The sequence below is a fragment of the Hibiscus syriacus genome, unplaced genomic scaffold, assembly GCF_006381635.1.
Source record: "Hibiscus syriacus cultivar Baekdansim isolate YM2019G1 unplaced genomic scaffold, ASM638163v2 tig00000889_pilon, whole genome shotgun sequence".
Classification (NCBI taxonomy): Eukaryota; Viridiplantae; Streptophyta; class Magnoliopsida; order Malvales; family Malvaceae; genus Hibiscus; species Hibiscus syriacus.
The window spans coordinates 41,388-57,663 of NW_024061830.1; the positions used below are offsets into that span (position 1 = coordinate 41,388).

A 16,276-nucleotide genomic window follows, 5' to 3' on the forward strand; every position below is an offset into this window, starting at 1 on the left:
TTGATCTTCCGCGGTAAAGAAGTGCAACTTTTATGGACTTGGAGGTGGCATGTAGGACATATATAGGAAACAAACTTACCAAAATGTTTTAAAACGACTCTCGGATCCTAAAAAATATATTTTGGTAAATGCAAACAAGCTTTTGTCTTTTAAATGATTTGATTTCTTAAATTGTTTTAAAAGACGTTTTTAGGTAGTCGGCTTACCTAACCTAAATGTCGATGACGACTCCTAATCAATTTAATCAAAATAATTCAAAATTCCCAAAATTTTCAAATGAAGTCATAATTATTTTCTTAAAAAAATGGTTATCACATATGGATAGATAAATTAATAATCAATTTATATTGTTATAACTCTTCAATTTTCTTGAGGTACTCGTATCTGGCAAGTCTAATGTATACCTAGACATGGAAATCGGATAAAACATTCCAAGTCATGGGAAAAACTTTAAAAAACACCTATTTCAAATACTGTTTTCCTAAATCCCCCATACAAATAACACCCTACATCTTGTTCTGCAGAGAGGAAGTGATGTCCCACATTCACCTTTCATGTATGCCTACCTAATTGTGGAGGTTGAAGGAGCAAAGTTATTTGTAGATGATTCTGAAGTCACCCCAGAAGTGATGGATCATTTGAAGAATGCAGATGTAGAATTAAGGCCGTATGACTCGATTCTTTCTGAGATAAAGAGGTATGTTTTAGGTTCCTCTTATCATTATTATTATTTTGATCTAACATAAAATGCAAAAGCAGCCTGCAAAGACATTTATCTTTGTCCAAGACTGCCAAAAATTTCAATTAGATATAGTCTTGGGCGATTTCACCAGATGTGCCAAGGCATATTTACTTTAGAAATAATCGCAGCTTCTTTTTTCAGACTTGCAGCTCTAGGTGCTCATCTGTGGCTAGATACATCATCCGTCAACGCTGCTATTGTGGAGACATACAAGTCTTCTTTGGATAAATACCGTATGAATCATCGGGGTCACATTGCACTTGACCAGGCAGTATTCCCCGAAAACACTCCAGGTTTCGTGTTGGATGCATTTGCTCGCTCTTCCCTCTGGAAGATCGGCCTTGATTACCGCCATGGTATTTCTCACATCTTTCTGTTAGACTTCTTACACTATTAAAAGTTAAAACCGTGGCCAATTAATTGATTATGACTTTGATTATCTTGCTCCTTTTATATAGGCACAGGGCACGGTGTTGGAGCTGCATTGAATGTCCATGAAGGTCCACAAAGTATTAGCTATAGAGATGGAAATACCACTCCCCTACTTAAAGGCATGATTGTTAGCAACGAACCTGGTTGTTACGAAGATCATGCCTTCGGCATTCGAATCGAGGTACAAAGTAATCCAGCCATATTTCTTTGTTGTTAAACTTCATATTGAGCTACGAATAGTTTTTATTACTAACTTGGGATCTTATCATCTTGCAGAATCTCCCTTGTGTGCAAGAGATTAACACACCCGATTTCCTTGTATCATATTTCATGCTGTCTCAATCTTCCCTTGTACATTACATCTGTGTTGCTTCAAGCTTCCGACTTCATTTTTCTTCAAGTACCCGTGGGATATGCAATGCGTATCTAAACGTATAGATTGGTTCGAATAATTGTGGAATTTGGTTTGGCTTCGATTTTGCATTACGAGTTCAGTTTCGGCAAGACTCCTCGGTCAGCTGTTAAGGCTATTCTGTTTCGAGTTCTGAGAGACGATTACTGGCTTACGGTTCGTTTCAGGTTTCGCCATTGTTGGAAGGTTGGGCTCCGCAATGGCTCTGGAACAACACCCGAGCAATTCACACACGGTGATTCCAACCCGGCAAGTTCCCATTTGTTTCCAGAAAGTTTACTTCCAGGATGAATTCTGTTGGTTTTTGTTTGCCTATACTTGAGATATGTTGTTGATTGGTGATTATTTCATGTTGTACAGAGCATCAAATTATCATAATTTTTAGATATATTCTTTATATTTTCTGGTGTAAACTAAGCATTTTATACGTAAACTATTAATTTTGTTTCGTTTTAGTACCTAAACTTTCAGTTTTTTAAAAATTATACCTAACGTCTAGTTTTCATTTCATTTCATTTTATACCCGGTCTTTAAGAGCTTAACGCGTTAAGTACCTAAACTATCAGTTTTTGTCCGTTTTAGTACCCAAACTTCTAATTTTTTAAAACTTAACATTTAATTTTGAATGGGTGTACTAAATTCAAACAAAAACTAAAGTTTTAAATGGCGAGATACTAAAATGAAACAAAAACTAAATTTAAGTATGATTTTCAAAAAAATTGAAAGTTTATGTATTAAAATGGATTAAAACTGATAATTTAAGTATTAAATGTGTAAATTTACCCTATTTTATAACACTCCTAGAATTTTAAAAACTCGTCTCTTTAAAATTTTAGAAATTCGTCATTTTAATGTAAAATCTCGTGGTCGTCCATAACCATAATATACATACAAATGCTGTAATTTATCCAGTTTATAACAATAACGAAAAACGTTGATCAAATGAATATATTAAATTTATTTTAAATTAAAAAATCATATCGAAGAAATATTTTTTAACAACAACGAAAAACGTTGATCAAATGTGCACATTATTTTTTTTAAGTCGGGGCTTTGCGTCTTCTTTTACCTAAAATATAATATAAATAAATATATCGAGCATGCATATATATATATATATATATATAATTAAACAAAATTATAATTCGGGGGATTAATTATGGGCGATTGGATCACATTTATTGATAAATCCAGGCCATCGAATGTGATTAATTAAAATGACTAATGCAGCCCTTAGCTTAATTGTCGAGAAGGATCATTAAAGGTGTAAATTAGACTTTTTGTAATTAAAATATGAATAAATTACGTATTAGTATCTAAACTATTAGTTTTGATCAATTTTAATATTTAAATTTTTATTTTTTAAAATCATTCTAAAGTTTAATTTTTTTGTTTCATTTTAGTACATTTATTCAAAATTTAATGTTAATTTTTTAAAAAAATTAAAAGATTAAGTACTAAAACAGATAAAAACGATAATTTATGTATTAAACACTCAATTTTTTAACAATGTAGTATTAAAATTAAATAAAAACTAAACTTTGAATATGATTTAAAAAATATAAAAATTTAAATATTAAAACAGATTAAAATGAATAATTTTAATATTAAACGCATAGTTTATCATTAAAATATGAAGGATTTTGTTTAAAGGAAAAGTAGATTATGTGATGTTAAATTATGAACCATTAGATCTCCACTACAAAATTCAGAGTGGATCCTAACCATTGGATCAAATACTTAGCGGAGTTACCTAGGGAGCTGAAGAACCGCCCTTTACTCTTTATCCACCACTGTAGTTAATATTTTCATCATAACTTCTTCAATCTCAGCGTAATCTCCATGCAAATTTGGATACAGGAGCGAAGAAAACTCAAGGTATGAGTTAGGTTTTGGAGATTACAAGTTCTAGATATAGAAAGATGAAGGTTAATTGTTAATATTGTCGCATGCCTACTTAAATCGTTCATTACAGAATTCAAAATCTTGATATGTGCGTTATACGTGAAGTTGATTTTGGGTGTATAATGAAATGTGAAGAGAAAATGTTGAGATATATGATCATATTCTGGGTTAATTTGTGGAAAATTGACGTCCTTTGGGACGGGATTGGCGCAAAAATTTATATTAGATGCGAACTTAAGAAGTTATATTAAAAATTTTAAGGGTTACGAAGTTATAAAATTTCAGGGGTGCGGAATTAGATGATCGATAGAAATTACAAAGTAAAAAGAATTTGAAAATTCTAGAGGTTACGATTGCACTCCGGCACCCCTCGGTCCATCCCTGTTTGGGATATTATTTACTGGATCCCATATATCCGGGTTTAATAATGCCAGTGTAATTTACTGAGGGGTATTAAACAAAATTATCAACGAGAATGAATATGTTTGTACTAGATGCGTAATGAGTTTATACTATATGGATATTCATGTTCACTTATGTTGGATTTATTTTCCAAATGCATTAGTAAAATTATGATTTATAAGAAAATGTATTCTTGTCTATTTTCTTATATATATATATATGCTATGTTATTCAAAATATGTTCAAAGTTATCAAAGAGGTTATATCGACGTCATTTGAGCATGGCTTAGCCAAAGGTCTTCCACGGAAGCTGCTCTCAACCTGGCGTTGGGGCAGCCTACTACCCTACCTCTCCCTTACCACATTGCATATGAGAATAGGGTTTTGTTGTTTGTTGTATTTGAGCATGGCTTAGAGTGTAGGTAGCTGATTCGAAGTAAGAGAAGTCGGCTCGGATCAAAGTGATATCAGATTCAGACTTGATTCAGGTGAAGTTCCATAGTTATTCTGTGTTGTACATATATTTTTATGTTGCATCATAGTCGGCATGTACATAAACCCCTAGTAATTGGAATGGGAATAATTAGAATTGTTTACTTATTAGAAATGTTGATTATGAGATTATGGTTATAATTTTTCTTTTGAAAGTTGATAAAAATAATGAATTACTAAAATATAAGGTTAAGGAATTAAATCGATAAGAATGGTGTAGATGCCTTCAGGTGTTGAATATGATGCATTTTTCTTGGGATCACTGACGGTCCGGGTAAGGGGTGTTATATTTGTTGGTACTGTAGTATAAGTTTATAATTTATTTGATTTTAGGTTGAGATTAGAAAGAAGGTTAAGTGGTTGGATGTACATGCCACACGGGTAATAAGTATATGATATGCTACTCTGATGCAGATCTGTTTCGATTATAGACTGAAAATATGTCAACCATCTTTCACAAAGCAACAGATGAAGAGGTTGAGAGCCCTGCACTAGCTGGTGCAAAGGAGGTGGATACCGAAGAGCCATTACCTCGGGCCCCTGTTGGTGTTGCCGAGCCAGGACAGGAGGCACGTATTCAGCCTATGATAGGGTTGATCAGGAGGTTTATAACACAGATAATGCCAGCTCCATCTCTTCTCGAGGTAATCCGTGAGATTGGTGCAGAGGATTTCAAAGGGAGGAACGATGACGATGATCCCTTTACACCGGAGTATTGGTTGGATGATACACACAGGCTTCTACAGGAGTTGAACTGCACCCCAGAAGAAAAATTAGAATGTGCAGTATCTCTACTCAAAGATGAAGCTTACGAGTGGTGGGATGTTGTGACCTATGGAGTGGACCCTTCAGAATTGACCTGGGATTTCTTTCTAGCAGGATTTCGAAAGGAGTACCTTGGGGAAAGATTTCTGGAGGAAAGAAGGACAGAATTTCTGTATCTGGAGCAGAATGATTTGTCTGTAAGAGAGTACGAATATCATTTCGTACGACTCAGTCGTCACGTGAAAGAATTGGTGCCTACTGAAGCCGATATGTGTACCAAATTTGAACGTGGCCTTACATTCGAGATTAGACGTTACTTAGCAGCCGCGAGGATTCGGGAATTCTCTACTCTTGTTGATAGAGCTATTGCAGTGGAAGATGTTATTATTGAGAAGCAGAGGAGTAAAGATAAAACCCAGATGAAAAGAGGTCGAGGGCAAGTTAGTTTTGTACCATTCCCATCTGCTAAAAGAGCTAGGGATTCTCAGGGTCCAAAATATTCTACACCAACACATAACCAGAGGCATGAACAAAGGCAGAATTCGGGTTCGACATCTAGACTCGTGATGTCTCGGGCGACAGGCAGCATCGGTGGCCAATGCAAGAGGATCGTTGAGGCAAGAGACACTTTGGAGAGTGTTAGAGTCTCACGGGAGCATGTTACAGACTCCAAATATCATTTCATTAGAGATTGTCCCCAGATGACAACTACTGCAGAGACGGAGAGATCTACCCCCAAAGCTCAAAAAGGCAGGAGGAACGGTGATGCAAGGAACAGCCAGAAAGCTGTGACGGAGACTCTGGCAAGACCCGACTCCCGATCACCAGCAAGTGCTACTGAGGCACGGCCAGGTCTTATTGTTGGTACATTCTCACTATTCAATTTCGTTGTGCATGGATTAATAGTCGGTGGATCGAGACATTCCTTCATCAGCACTTCTCTTATAGAAAGGGAAGGCTTATCACGAGAGCTTACGAACCACAATGCCTCATTGACTGATATACTCGGCAATAGTTTGACGGTAAACAAAATCTGGAGAGGCTGTCCCTTGGAAGTGCAAGGTCTTGTGTTCCCAGCAAATCTCATGGAACACCCGTTCCTCGTCGATTTCGATCTAATACTCGGGATGGATTGGTTGTCATTGAGTCATGCTGTAATAGATTGTGGTTTAGGAAGAATTATTATCCGAGGTCCTGATAACGAAGAAGTGACGTTTGGAGGGTGGTCCTGTCCTCCCTCGAATGCTTACCTCGGCTCTCTATTTGGTAAGAGAGCTCTCTGATAGGTGAGAGATCTATGAGAAAGAAGGGGGTTACACTATCGTGCTGTAAATCTCTATTTAGTGAAGAAACTGTGTAGGTGGAAAACGCTACGTATCTATGGTATGTAAAATGAATGGCTTTATTGTGTTTAAATGTTGAATCAGTTTACTTGTTGCTGTTCTTACGTCACTTAACAGTCGAATTTTATATCTTATCAAATTAAGAAAATGTTATGTTTGTTTATAAAATGTTATTTTTTATATTATTTTTGGTTCAACCGAAAATATTATGAAAAAAAGTAAAATTTTCAGTTGGAATTTATACGATGAAGGTTTGCATAAAAAAGTAAGAAAAAATTAACATTTTAGGTTACATGTAACCTAAAATGTTATGCTTATTTATAATATTTTAGGTTGTACTTTTCTTAGTCTTATATTAAGTTGTACGTATAAGTTACATGTTTAGTATAAACTATCAGTATTTATATATTTTAGTACTTAAACTTTTAATTTTTTTGAAATCACACTTTTTTTTGGATTAGTCGATTTTGTTAATAGATTATCCAAAGGAAATCAGCCTAGCTGCTACAACATACAACCTCAACCAATCAACAAAACACCAAATCCGAGCTGCAACAAGCAGAAGAAAACAAGACACCAAAATGCAGCTAAGTATCCGTGGAAATCATACTTGAAGTTTAGTTTTGGTTTCGTTTTAGTATTCATTGTTAAAAACTTTTAGTTTTTGTTTCATATTGGTAACATGTTTAAAATTTACGTTAAGTTTTGTAAAAAAGTAAAATTAAAATACTAAAACAAATCAAAACTGATAATTTAAGTACTAACGCGTTAAGTTTTAATAGTGGATACTAAAATGAATGAAGACTAAACGTCATGTATTGTTTAAAAAAAATAATTAAAAGTTTAAGTGCTAAAATACTAAAAGTTTACCATGTATTTTTTTTTTGAATAGTTTGTTCAGTACTTTTTTTTAAAGGTAATATATTTTAAAAAATCACAATTGATACGCAACCAAAAACAAAGAATGTATACACTTTCTTGGAGGATGTTTAGCCTAGAAATCACACAAGATAGAATGGAACACAGTGTGTACAGAAAGTACAGAAAGTTCACTTTTGGTTGAAGGTCGAGTTAGAGCCTTCATTCCCTCTCGGATGAAGGTCGTAAAGGCAAAAACGACGACTTCCGGTAACTACTTTGCATACCTTTTAACTTGAGTGGACTCCATACCAACGATTTCCGTCACAAAGCAACGACGGTCGGGTGCCTCGGCTTCCATGAACCTCCCTGCACGGCGGGAGGGCTCCCCATGAATTTGCTGCTACCACTTCTCATGGCTGCAGGTGATGTCCCTGATGGCTTCCTAAACTCTGGCAATGGGGAGAAAAATCTCGAGTGTCTTGCCTTCCTGGCATCCCGAGCTAACGACAGTCTGTCCATTGTACCGTTGTTGAAACCGGAAGCAGACCTGTGGAGTGGTGTGGTCATGTGCGAATCGGGACGGATGGTAGCGGTGGATACTCGCCTTTTAGGCTGAAGGACTCGAGCATTGGCTGCTGGAGGTTCGACAGCAATAGAAGAACGTCTCGGTTTCAAAAGGTTTTCTCTGTTTGTTGCCGATGCCATCACGGTTTCGGTGTTGTTTTCTTTGTCGTTCCATGATGCTGCCATCGATATTCTTGAGGTCTTTCTGTTGGTGGTGGCCAAAGGTGTTGCTGGGGGTACGAAGTTGGTGATTCTTCGTAGTGGTAACCTCACTTTTGATGGACCGAGTGGCGGCTTTTTATCCGTTTTAGTATTCTCCAGTGCTTGTTTAAGAGGTGGTCTGGTAGAAGCAGAAGCAGCAAAAGCTCTGGTTTCCCGCTTTAATCGAGCTTTCCGTTCCTCGGCTAGCTGATTTTCCAGGTCAAGAACCTGACATCAAATACCAAGCAATGAAAAATGATACAAAACACCGGGAAGAACAAAGCATCCGAATCTTAAGAAGGCAATATTACAAATTTCATCAATTTGTAGGATTTGAGACTATGATAATAATGAGTAACAGGATGGTAGGGACTATATCAATGACGGTGATCGTGGTTGGAAAGGATGGCGACTACTGATTAAGGTTAGGATTTTGGATTTTTGGACAATTTTATAATATAAGAAAAGTTAGAGTATTTTTATAAATATCATAATATTTTTATTTTTTAAATTTTTTTTTTGAAATCACTATATTATGCCACGTGTCACTTAACAGAAAAAATTAACGTCGTTGACGGCCCGGATACATAAATGAGTAACGTTTGTAACGTTAGGCACTTGAATGAGTCAAAAATAATTTAGGCACTTGATTTCTGTTCAAGGTATTTTTTTATTACTCTAGGGTGCTTACAAGTGATAGTATACGTTTAAATATTCAAGGTATTTTTTTATTACTCTAGGGTGCTTACAAGTGATAGTATACGTTTAAATATTCTGTAATTATTGCTGCTCGAATCTGAAATTTCTATAATAACTAATTAATTCTTTAACTATTGAAATCGTTTGATTCATATTACGTAAATTATTTTTTTAAAAAAGAAGTACTTAAATTATCATTTTTCACAATAGATCTAAAATGCTAATGGTATTTAAAAGAACATCCAACAATATTAGATCGCGGATCTCATTAAGTGGGTTCAGTGATTAAAAATAGGTTTAATATTAAAATAAGTGCCCAAATTATATTGATTTACCCAAATAGGTGCTTAAATTATTTTTTGACTCATTCAGGTGTCTAACGTTACAAACGTTCCTATTAAGTGACACGTGTCACAACTTGATAATTTAAAATTTTTTATTTAAAATTAAAAAAATTAAAATTATATATTTTTAAAAAGAAACATAAAATTTGAAATAAACATAAAACTTTGAAAACCTTCATTTCAACCCCTAAACCCAAGTCAGCCATCGCCTTTTACCGTCGACGAAGCTCCACCCGACCTCCCCTTCCCCTGGCAACCAAAACCCCCATGAAATTGTGACGGATCGACGGTCGATCGTCGATGAATCAACATTTTATACCCCTGCGAACCCTAAGATGAAAATCTTGATCCCACACGATTTCGACGGCTAATCGATGGAAACTACGATGATATATGAGTAGGAGGATGGTAGGAACTATGTCAGTGGCGGTGGTCGTGGCAGGAAAGGGTGGCGACGACTGATCAAGGTTAGGATTTGGGATTTTTGGGCTATTTTATAATATAAGAAAAGTTAAGAGTTTTTTTTATAAATATCATAATATTTTTAATTTTAATTTTTTTTAAATCACTAGATTGTGAACGTGTCACTTAACAGGGAAAATTAACGTCGTTGACGGCCCAGATACATAAATGAGTAACGTTTGTAACGTTAGGCACTTGAATTAGTCAAAAATAATTTAGGCACCTATTTGAGGGAAACGGTATAGTTTAGGTACTTATTTTGGTATTAAGCCTTAAAAATATGATACATTACACTTTTAGTACCTAAACTATCGATTTTGACCCGTTTTAGTACCTAAAATTGTGATTTTTTTTAAAATCATACCTAAACTTTAGTTTTTTGTTTCATTTTAGTAACCCGTTGTTAATAACTTTAGTTTTTGTTTTATTTAGTATCCTCTTTCAAGATGAAAAATGAAACTGTTATTAATTTGGGAAAGACGATTGGCAAGGTCCTAGTGCTCGATGTAAGGAGGCAGAATGGCAATCTTGGCAATTTTGCCAAGATGTTTGCGACTGTCGAATCCTCAATGAGGTAAACCCCGAGTTTTTCCATTAAAGTTTGAACGCTTACCTCAATTTTGTTTCAATTGTGGTGTGATAGGACACCTAGTCGACAAGTGTCAAACGAAAATTGGAGTGAATGATGGATTAAATTATGGTGATTGGATTAGAGTTACACCTCAACAACCTAGAGTACGATCCCGACCACAGCAGTTCATTTATCTGGAGGCTGCGGCTTCTCAGTCAAAGATTGACGACGACGGTAAGTCTGAGTGGGGATGGGGTACATCCTCCAAAGAACCGTAGGAAGATTTTAAGAATCAAACAATGAACCCAGAAGAGGCAGACAGTAGCAAACTTTCAAACGAAGAGTCACATGAGGTCCTTACTGAAGATGATCTCGGGGAGGATATAGAGACTGCATCAGAGGAGCCATGTGCTGACAGGGAACCAAGGAGGTCATTAAGTTGGATGTTGTCAGGATCGGACATTAATTCCTTTATGCATGGTATAAACTGTAAAGACTACTACTAGTTGATTCAAATCCGAAAGCATTGATGAAATGATGGTTCAAACAGCAAAGACAAACTGATGCAAATTCAGGAAGAAACAACACAGGAACTACAACAAACTAATGTACAGAGGTGAAGAAAAACAGCTATAACATAGGTTGTCTTCTGTATGTTCTGCTGTTTCGGCTAACTACAACTCGGCTAACCCGAAAATCAAGTATACATAAAACGGGAGTGAATGGAAATAGCTATAACGTCAATATCGTCTCTTCGTGTTTGTCATTCGGAGAGCGCCTTATTACAACTAGAAAATGCGAATGTAAATCAGGAAGAATGACCGAAGGAAATTTGGACACCGTTACCACCAATCCCGGCCGTGAAACACTGGAAACCGAACGATTCGAGCTCTTCCACTAGTTTATCGACAACCGCTCCTGATACATCTGATTCATGTTGTCAAGGGAACACAAGTGATGGAATTGGAGATTCAAGAAGAAAATAGTAAGTCAGCAAAGAATAGATCATACTGTAAACAAAAACATGAGCAAACCATGATTTATACGAATCAAAGTCGAAAAACTGAAGAGTGGTATCTTATCGAAGTTTATCTTATTCCGATGAGCCTCTGCCCCTATCGGCAGAAAAATGCCAAGGGCAAGCATTGAATTGCAAACAGATTCAATCTTATTGAACCCATCTAGGCCTTTCATCGGAAGTAAAGTTGACTGAATATCGAAACGACAAGAAAATTAATTGGCAGAGGCATAGGTATTCAAATTAACGAGAACACTAAAAAGGATACGGCTTGGTAAGAGTGTTAGCACGCAGCCTCCACCTCCGGCTCCAGTCAGCTTGGAAGCTAGCTTATACTCCATTGCTGTCTGAAGAATAGTTTCTATAGATGCATGGCTAACACCAATAGAGAAAAGCAAACCCTGATTCATTTCCATCAATTCTGCAAGCTTCTCTTCATTAGCGGATAAACATAGATCATCCACGGCATGCGACTGGATGATGGTAGACCATTCATCACTAATAGCTTCGATTGCGTTTAACACGGAAGACATGGCACCGGGATGCCTCAATTTCCTTGCCGAAACATTTGCAACCAATGCCTTTGTATCCCTCCCGACTTTTGTGTTGGTAATGAGCATTCTCAGTGGCATATTGGAATCGATACGGGTCATAACACCGGTTTTGAATTTAATGACATTGCCTGTTCCATTAAAACAATAAGTTACTTAAACACATAGATATTGATAAATATATTATGAATTTACGAGATAAACAATAACCTTCATCGAGACGGTTTGGGATAATGATGCAATGATAGAGGGGCAACAAATTAATTGATAAAATAATTTGAAGGAAAAAAAGCATAAGTATTAATGAATCAATTTGAACAAGCTGCATACCAAATGTGCTAACCGAATTGTCAACTCCGGAGGGCCTTCCGTGAATTATCTTCTCCCCTTCGAAAGCCCACTTATTCACCAATTCAGCCTTTGCCTTAAACGTGAACCATCCTTTTTGGCTTACGTCCATTTTCACGGAATCTGAAAGAGCTAAGAGAGCTGCTGAAAGTGCAACACAATATGCAGCCGATGAACCCAGGCCCGCACCCACTGGAAGCTCGGAAGAAACAATGACTGTAGCTGGCTTAAACCTGGCTCGTTGCATCAATGCGTCAGAAACTAGATAATTGAGAAGATAATTATAGTTAAAAAGACTAACATGAGGCGGTATACATACCCTAAGATAGAGGTGTACAACCAAAGAAATGCATAAACCCCAGAAGCAAGTCCGATCTTCGACTCAGGGAAACTTTTCTCATCAACGAGAGCAGCGAGAGATTTAACGGTCTCCAGTGAGCATGATGTGGGGGTTGAAGAAAATGGAGAACCTAAGTGAGATAGCACTTCTTTGATTCTTGCGATTGACCATGAAAAGTCTAACCCGGTGTCATTGAGAAGTTTTATCGTACCTTCACCCTCTATGGAAAGATCAAACACAATGACATGAAAAAAAAAAGCTACAAATATTAAATTGCAAAATAAAGCTATGAATCTTACCAAAGTGCCAAAGATAGTGCAAATAAGAAACCAAAACGGATCGGTTGACCAAGAAATAACTTGATAGGATCAAATTTCAACTTATACTCACTAATTTCACATAAACTATAGTGAGCTCAATCTCGGAAACTTTGCGGCCACACACAGAGTTTGCTAAAAAGAAAGTGCTGATAAACACATATGAAGAAACATTTAAACAAATCAAACATATCTTCACACCACTGTCTTCCAAAACACATGACCAAATCCAATTTATTTGATCCTCATTAAAACCAAATTATAATAAGCTCGATATCCTAAACTTTGTTCCTACATAGTTTGTTTGCTCAAGCACCAGCAAACACATCCAAAGAAATATCTGCAGAAATCTAACATATCTTTGCATGACTTTCTCTGAAAACAAACCATCAAATCCAATTTATAGGATCCTAATTAAACTCAAACTACAATCAGCACAACCTCAGAAACTTTTTTCCAAATACGCAAATACTTGGCTCTCTCAGAAGATGAACGGCCAATCACACAAAAATCTCCCGAAACAAACCATCAAATCTGATTTATTGAATCCTCATTAGAAGTAAAATATAGTGAGCTAAATCTCAAAAATCTTGTTCCTACATAATTAGATTGCTCAAAAGATGCACAGCAACATCTACGAAAAAATCAATCTCCCTAGACAAACCATCAAATCCGATTTATCAGATCCTTATTAAAAGCAAACCATAATCAGCTCGACCTCAAAAACTTTGTTCCAACATAATTTGCCCAAGATATAAGAACTAACAAATAAATAAAAAATCAACAAAGGCAAAGTTTAGTGATAACTTCCAAAATTTACAGAAATTTCACATAATCTCAAGAGAGGATCTTTCAACCAGCATTTAACAGAATAAAAAAATATGGTAACATTAAATTCCAACATAGAAATCACCAAAAACAAAATAATAATTGAGCGAGAAATTCATTCAAAACAATCTTGTAAAACTAGAATAAAACTCCATATAGGCTCAAAAAAAATCAGCAAATCAACATTTTTACAGAATATAAAAACAACCCAACTCCAAAATAAACTTCATTTCACCAAATCAACCCAAGAATCATCATTTTTTATTAAAAAATAGTTAATTACAAAACAATTAAATGAATAAAAGCAATAGAAAGAGTGAGCTACCAGAACGAAGACGGAGAGAGACAGAAGTATAGAGATCAATGGAAGAAGCAACGGCAGTACACCCATGAACCACAGCATGTTCACCTGCGAGAATGATCTTCCCCGGAGCTCTGGCAGTTACCTCCATTTTTCTCTCAGATTTTCCTTTATCAAAAATGTTGAATTTGAGCTTTTTGGTTGATCAGTGATTGGAGAGGGAACAAGGGAGTTCTTCGCCGCCGCGAGATCTTAATGGGGTGCCGTCAAAGTAACGCCGCCGTCAGAGGGGGCCGGAGAAGACGGAGATTTTATTTGGTGTGGCGGAGAAAACTTAGATGGAAATGGTACTTACGCGCCATTTAAACCAACCTATATTCCTTTTCTTGTTCTGTTGTTTATTTTATTTTATTATTTTTTATGACTTTCGATTATGACATGCCCACGCGACTTGCTGGCGCGTGAATTCTAAACTATAAAATATTTGGGACATTTTGCTCTTTTGTTAATAAATAATTATTTTTTAATACAGGAGATAAAAGAGAGAAAATTTTGATCTTTTAAAAAAAAATAGAGTAAATTACGTGTTTAGTATTTAAACTGTCAGTTTTGGTATATTTTAATATCTAAACTTTCAATTTTCAAAACTATACTTAAGTTTAGTTTTTGTTTCATTTTAATATCTGCCACTATAAATTTTGGTTATTATTTCATTTTATTCAAAATTTAACGTCAAATTTTGAAAAATTTAAAAATTTAGGTACTACAACATACCAAAAATGATATTTAGGTACTAAACGTGTTAAGTTTTTAACGATGAGATTCTGAAATGATATAAAAACTAAACACTAAGTATGTTTTGAAAAAATTCAAAGCTTATATACTAAAACAAACTAAAACTGATAGTTTACGTACTAAATATGTAGTTTACCCAAAAATTTTAAAAATATACTTGGGTTTTATAAAAATATTTAAACTAATTCACTCAAATTTAATTAGTTTCCACTTGATCTTATCTAATTGGATCATTTGAAAGAATAAGTTTGGGTTGATTTTTCAAAACATTGACTTAAATTTAGTTTAAGTTGAAAACTCTAACTTAGCCCAAAAAAATATTATCAATTAGTTTACAATAAGCGTTTATTCATCTATGTTGTAATTGTTGGTGTTTGATCGTGATACTTTTAAAAATAATAACTATTTATTTAATTACTGAGATAATTTAATTTATACAAATAAGATAAAATCAAATACAAATAAAAAAACCCAAATTTCAGATAAGAAGGTCAAAAACTCAACCCAAAACAAACTTAATTTATCAAAGTATTTGTAATGCACGCGCTTGAAAGGCCGTGGGGAGTTGAAGAAAAATAGTATGAAAGAAAATAAAAACACTTATTAAACAATAGCAGTCTTTTAGTAAAAAAAAAGGCTGAGATTATTATACCACTGAAGTTAGTCCAAAGTGGAAGTCCAAATTTTGAAAATGCTCATGGAGGCTACCAACTATTTATTTATTTATTTATTTATTTTTCAACATATTATCTCACATGATTCAAATTAGTCAGTAAAAATATATTTAATTATTGATATATATATATATATATAGAGATAGACGTAGATGAGACGAGACAGATCGTGAGCTACTCGAGATCGACTCGAGTTCTTAACAAGCCGAAACGAACTACTTGATATTCGACTCGAAAAGCTCGTGAGCAGCTCAAAAATATAATATATTAAGATTTTATTTTAAAAAATATATTATTAACAATATTAACATTTATGTATTGACTTTTTTTAAAATACAGTAAGATTTTCATGTATTTAAGGTTCAGGTTTCGAATTTGAGGTTGAGGCTTCAACCGAGTTAAGTTTAAGATTTTTTTTTCATTTCGAGCCTTTTCGAGCTTCAGTTTAGGATTTCGAGTTCGCGTCGAGCTTAAAAATTTTAAGTTTTTGAGTTTTCGAGTCGATTCGAGCTCTATTTCAGAGTTTTCGAGTTGAGTTCAGTAATACTCAAACTTTACTTGGCTCGTTTATACCCCTATATATATATAGTAAGACTTGACCTAATCTGACCCAATCTTTGAGGGTAAACTCGTATTTGATCCAACCCGATTAAATAGATATAAGGAGTTTACATTTTTATTTGAAAAATAGGGAATCAAATAAGAAAATGCAGAGAATGATAGGTGAATTATAATATTATCTCGAATTAAATTAGATTAATAATTTTTTTATCTTAAACTCGAACGCAGTCTTGATCTCATTTCTAATGCATCATAAAATCCAACATAATCCCAATTTATTTATTTAATTAATTACATAAAATTAAATTAAATCAAAATTTAGATAAAATAGTAACATTTTTAATTAAC

At 34.8% G+C, this 16,276-nt stretch overlaps 2 protein-coding genes across 5 annotated transcripts; one reads left to right on the forward strand and one right to left on the reverse strand.

Annotated features, from left to right (window-relative positions):
* Positions 1-3,372: 3,372 nt before the first annotated feature.
* On the forward strand, positions 3,373-6,543 carry LOC120115735. Of its 4 annotated transcripts, none has more exons than XM_039136359.1 (3): positions 3,374-3,464; positions 4,316-4,381; positions 4,800-6,543. In XM_039136359.1, the coding sequence occupies exon 3, from the start codon at positions 4,826-4,828 to the stop codon at positions 6,431-6,433; it is 1,608 nt and encodes a 535-aa protein (XP_038992290.1). In that variant the 5' UTR covers positions 3,374-3,464; positions 4,316-4,381; positions 4,800-4,825; the 3' UTR covers positions 6,434-6,543. The 4 variants fall into 4 exon arrangements, with proteins under 4 accessions (XP_038992285.1, XP_038992293.1, XP_038992290.1 ...); XM_039136365.1 differs by having other exon boundaries at positions 4,817-6,543; XM_039136354.1 differs by having other exon boundaries at positions 3,373-4,381.
* A 4,216-nt stretch (positions 6,544-10,759) lies between these two features.
* LOC120115762 (mevalonate kinase-like) lies at positions 10,760-14,232 on the reverse strand. Its single transcript, XM_039136372.1, has 5 exons — positions 13,923-14,232; positions 12,432-12,672; positions 12,095-12,345; positions 11,482-11,895; positions 10,760-11,122 (listed from the first exon to the last, which is right to left on the reverse strand). The coding sequence occupies exons 1-5, from the start codon at positions 14,047-14,049 to the stop codon at positions 11,004-11,006; spliced, it is 1,152 nt and encodes a 383-aa protein (XP_038992303.1). The 5' UTR covers positions 14,050-14,232; the 3' UTR covers positions 10,760-11,003.
* Between the last annotated feature and the right edge of the window lie 2,044 nt (positions 14,233-16,276).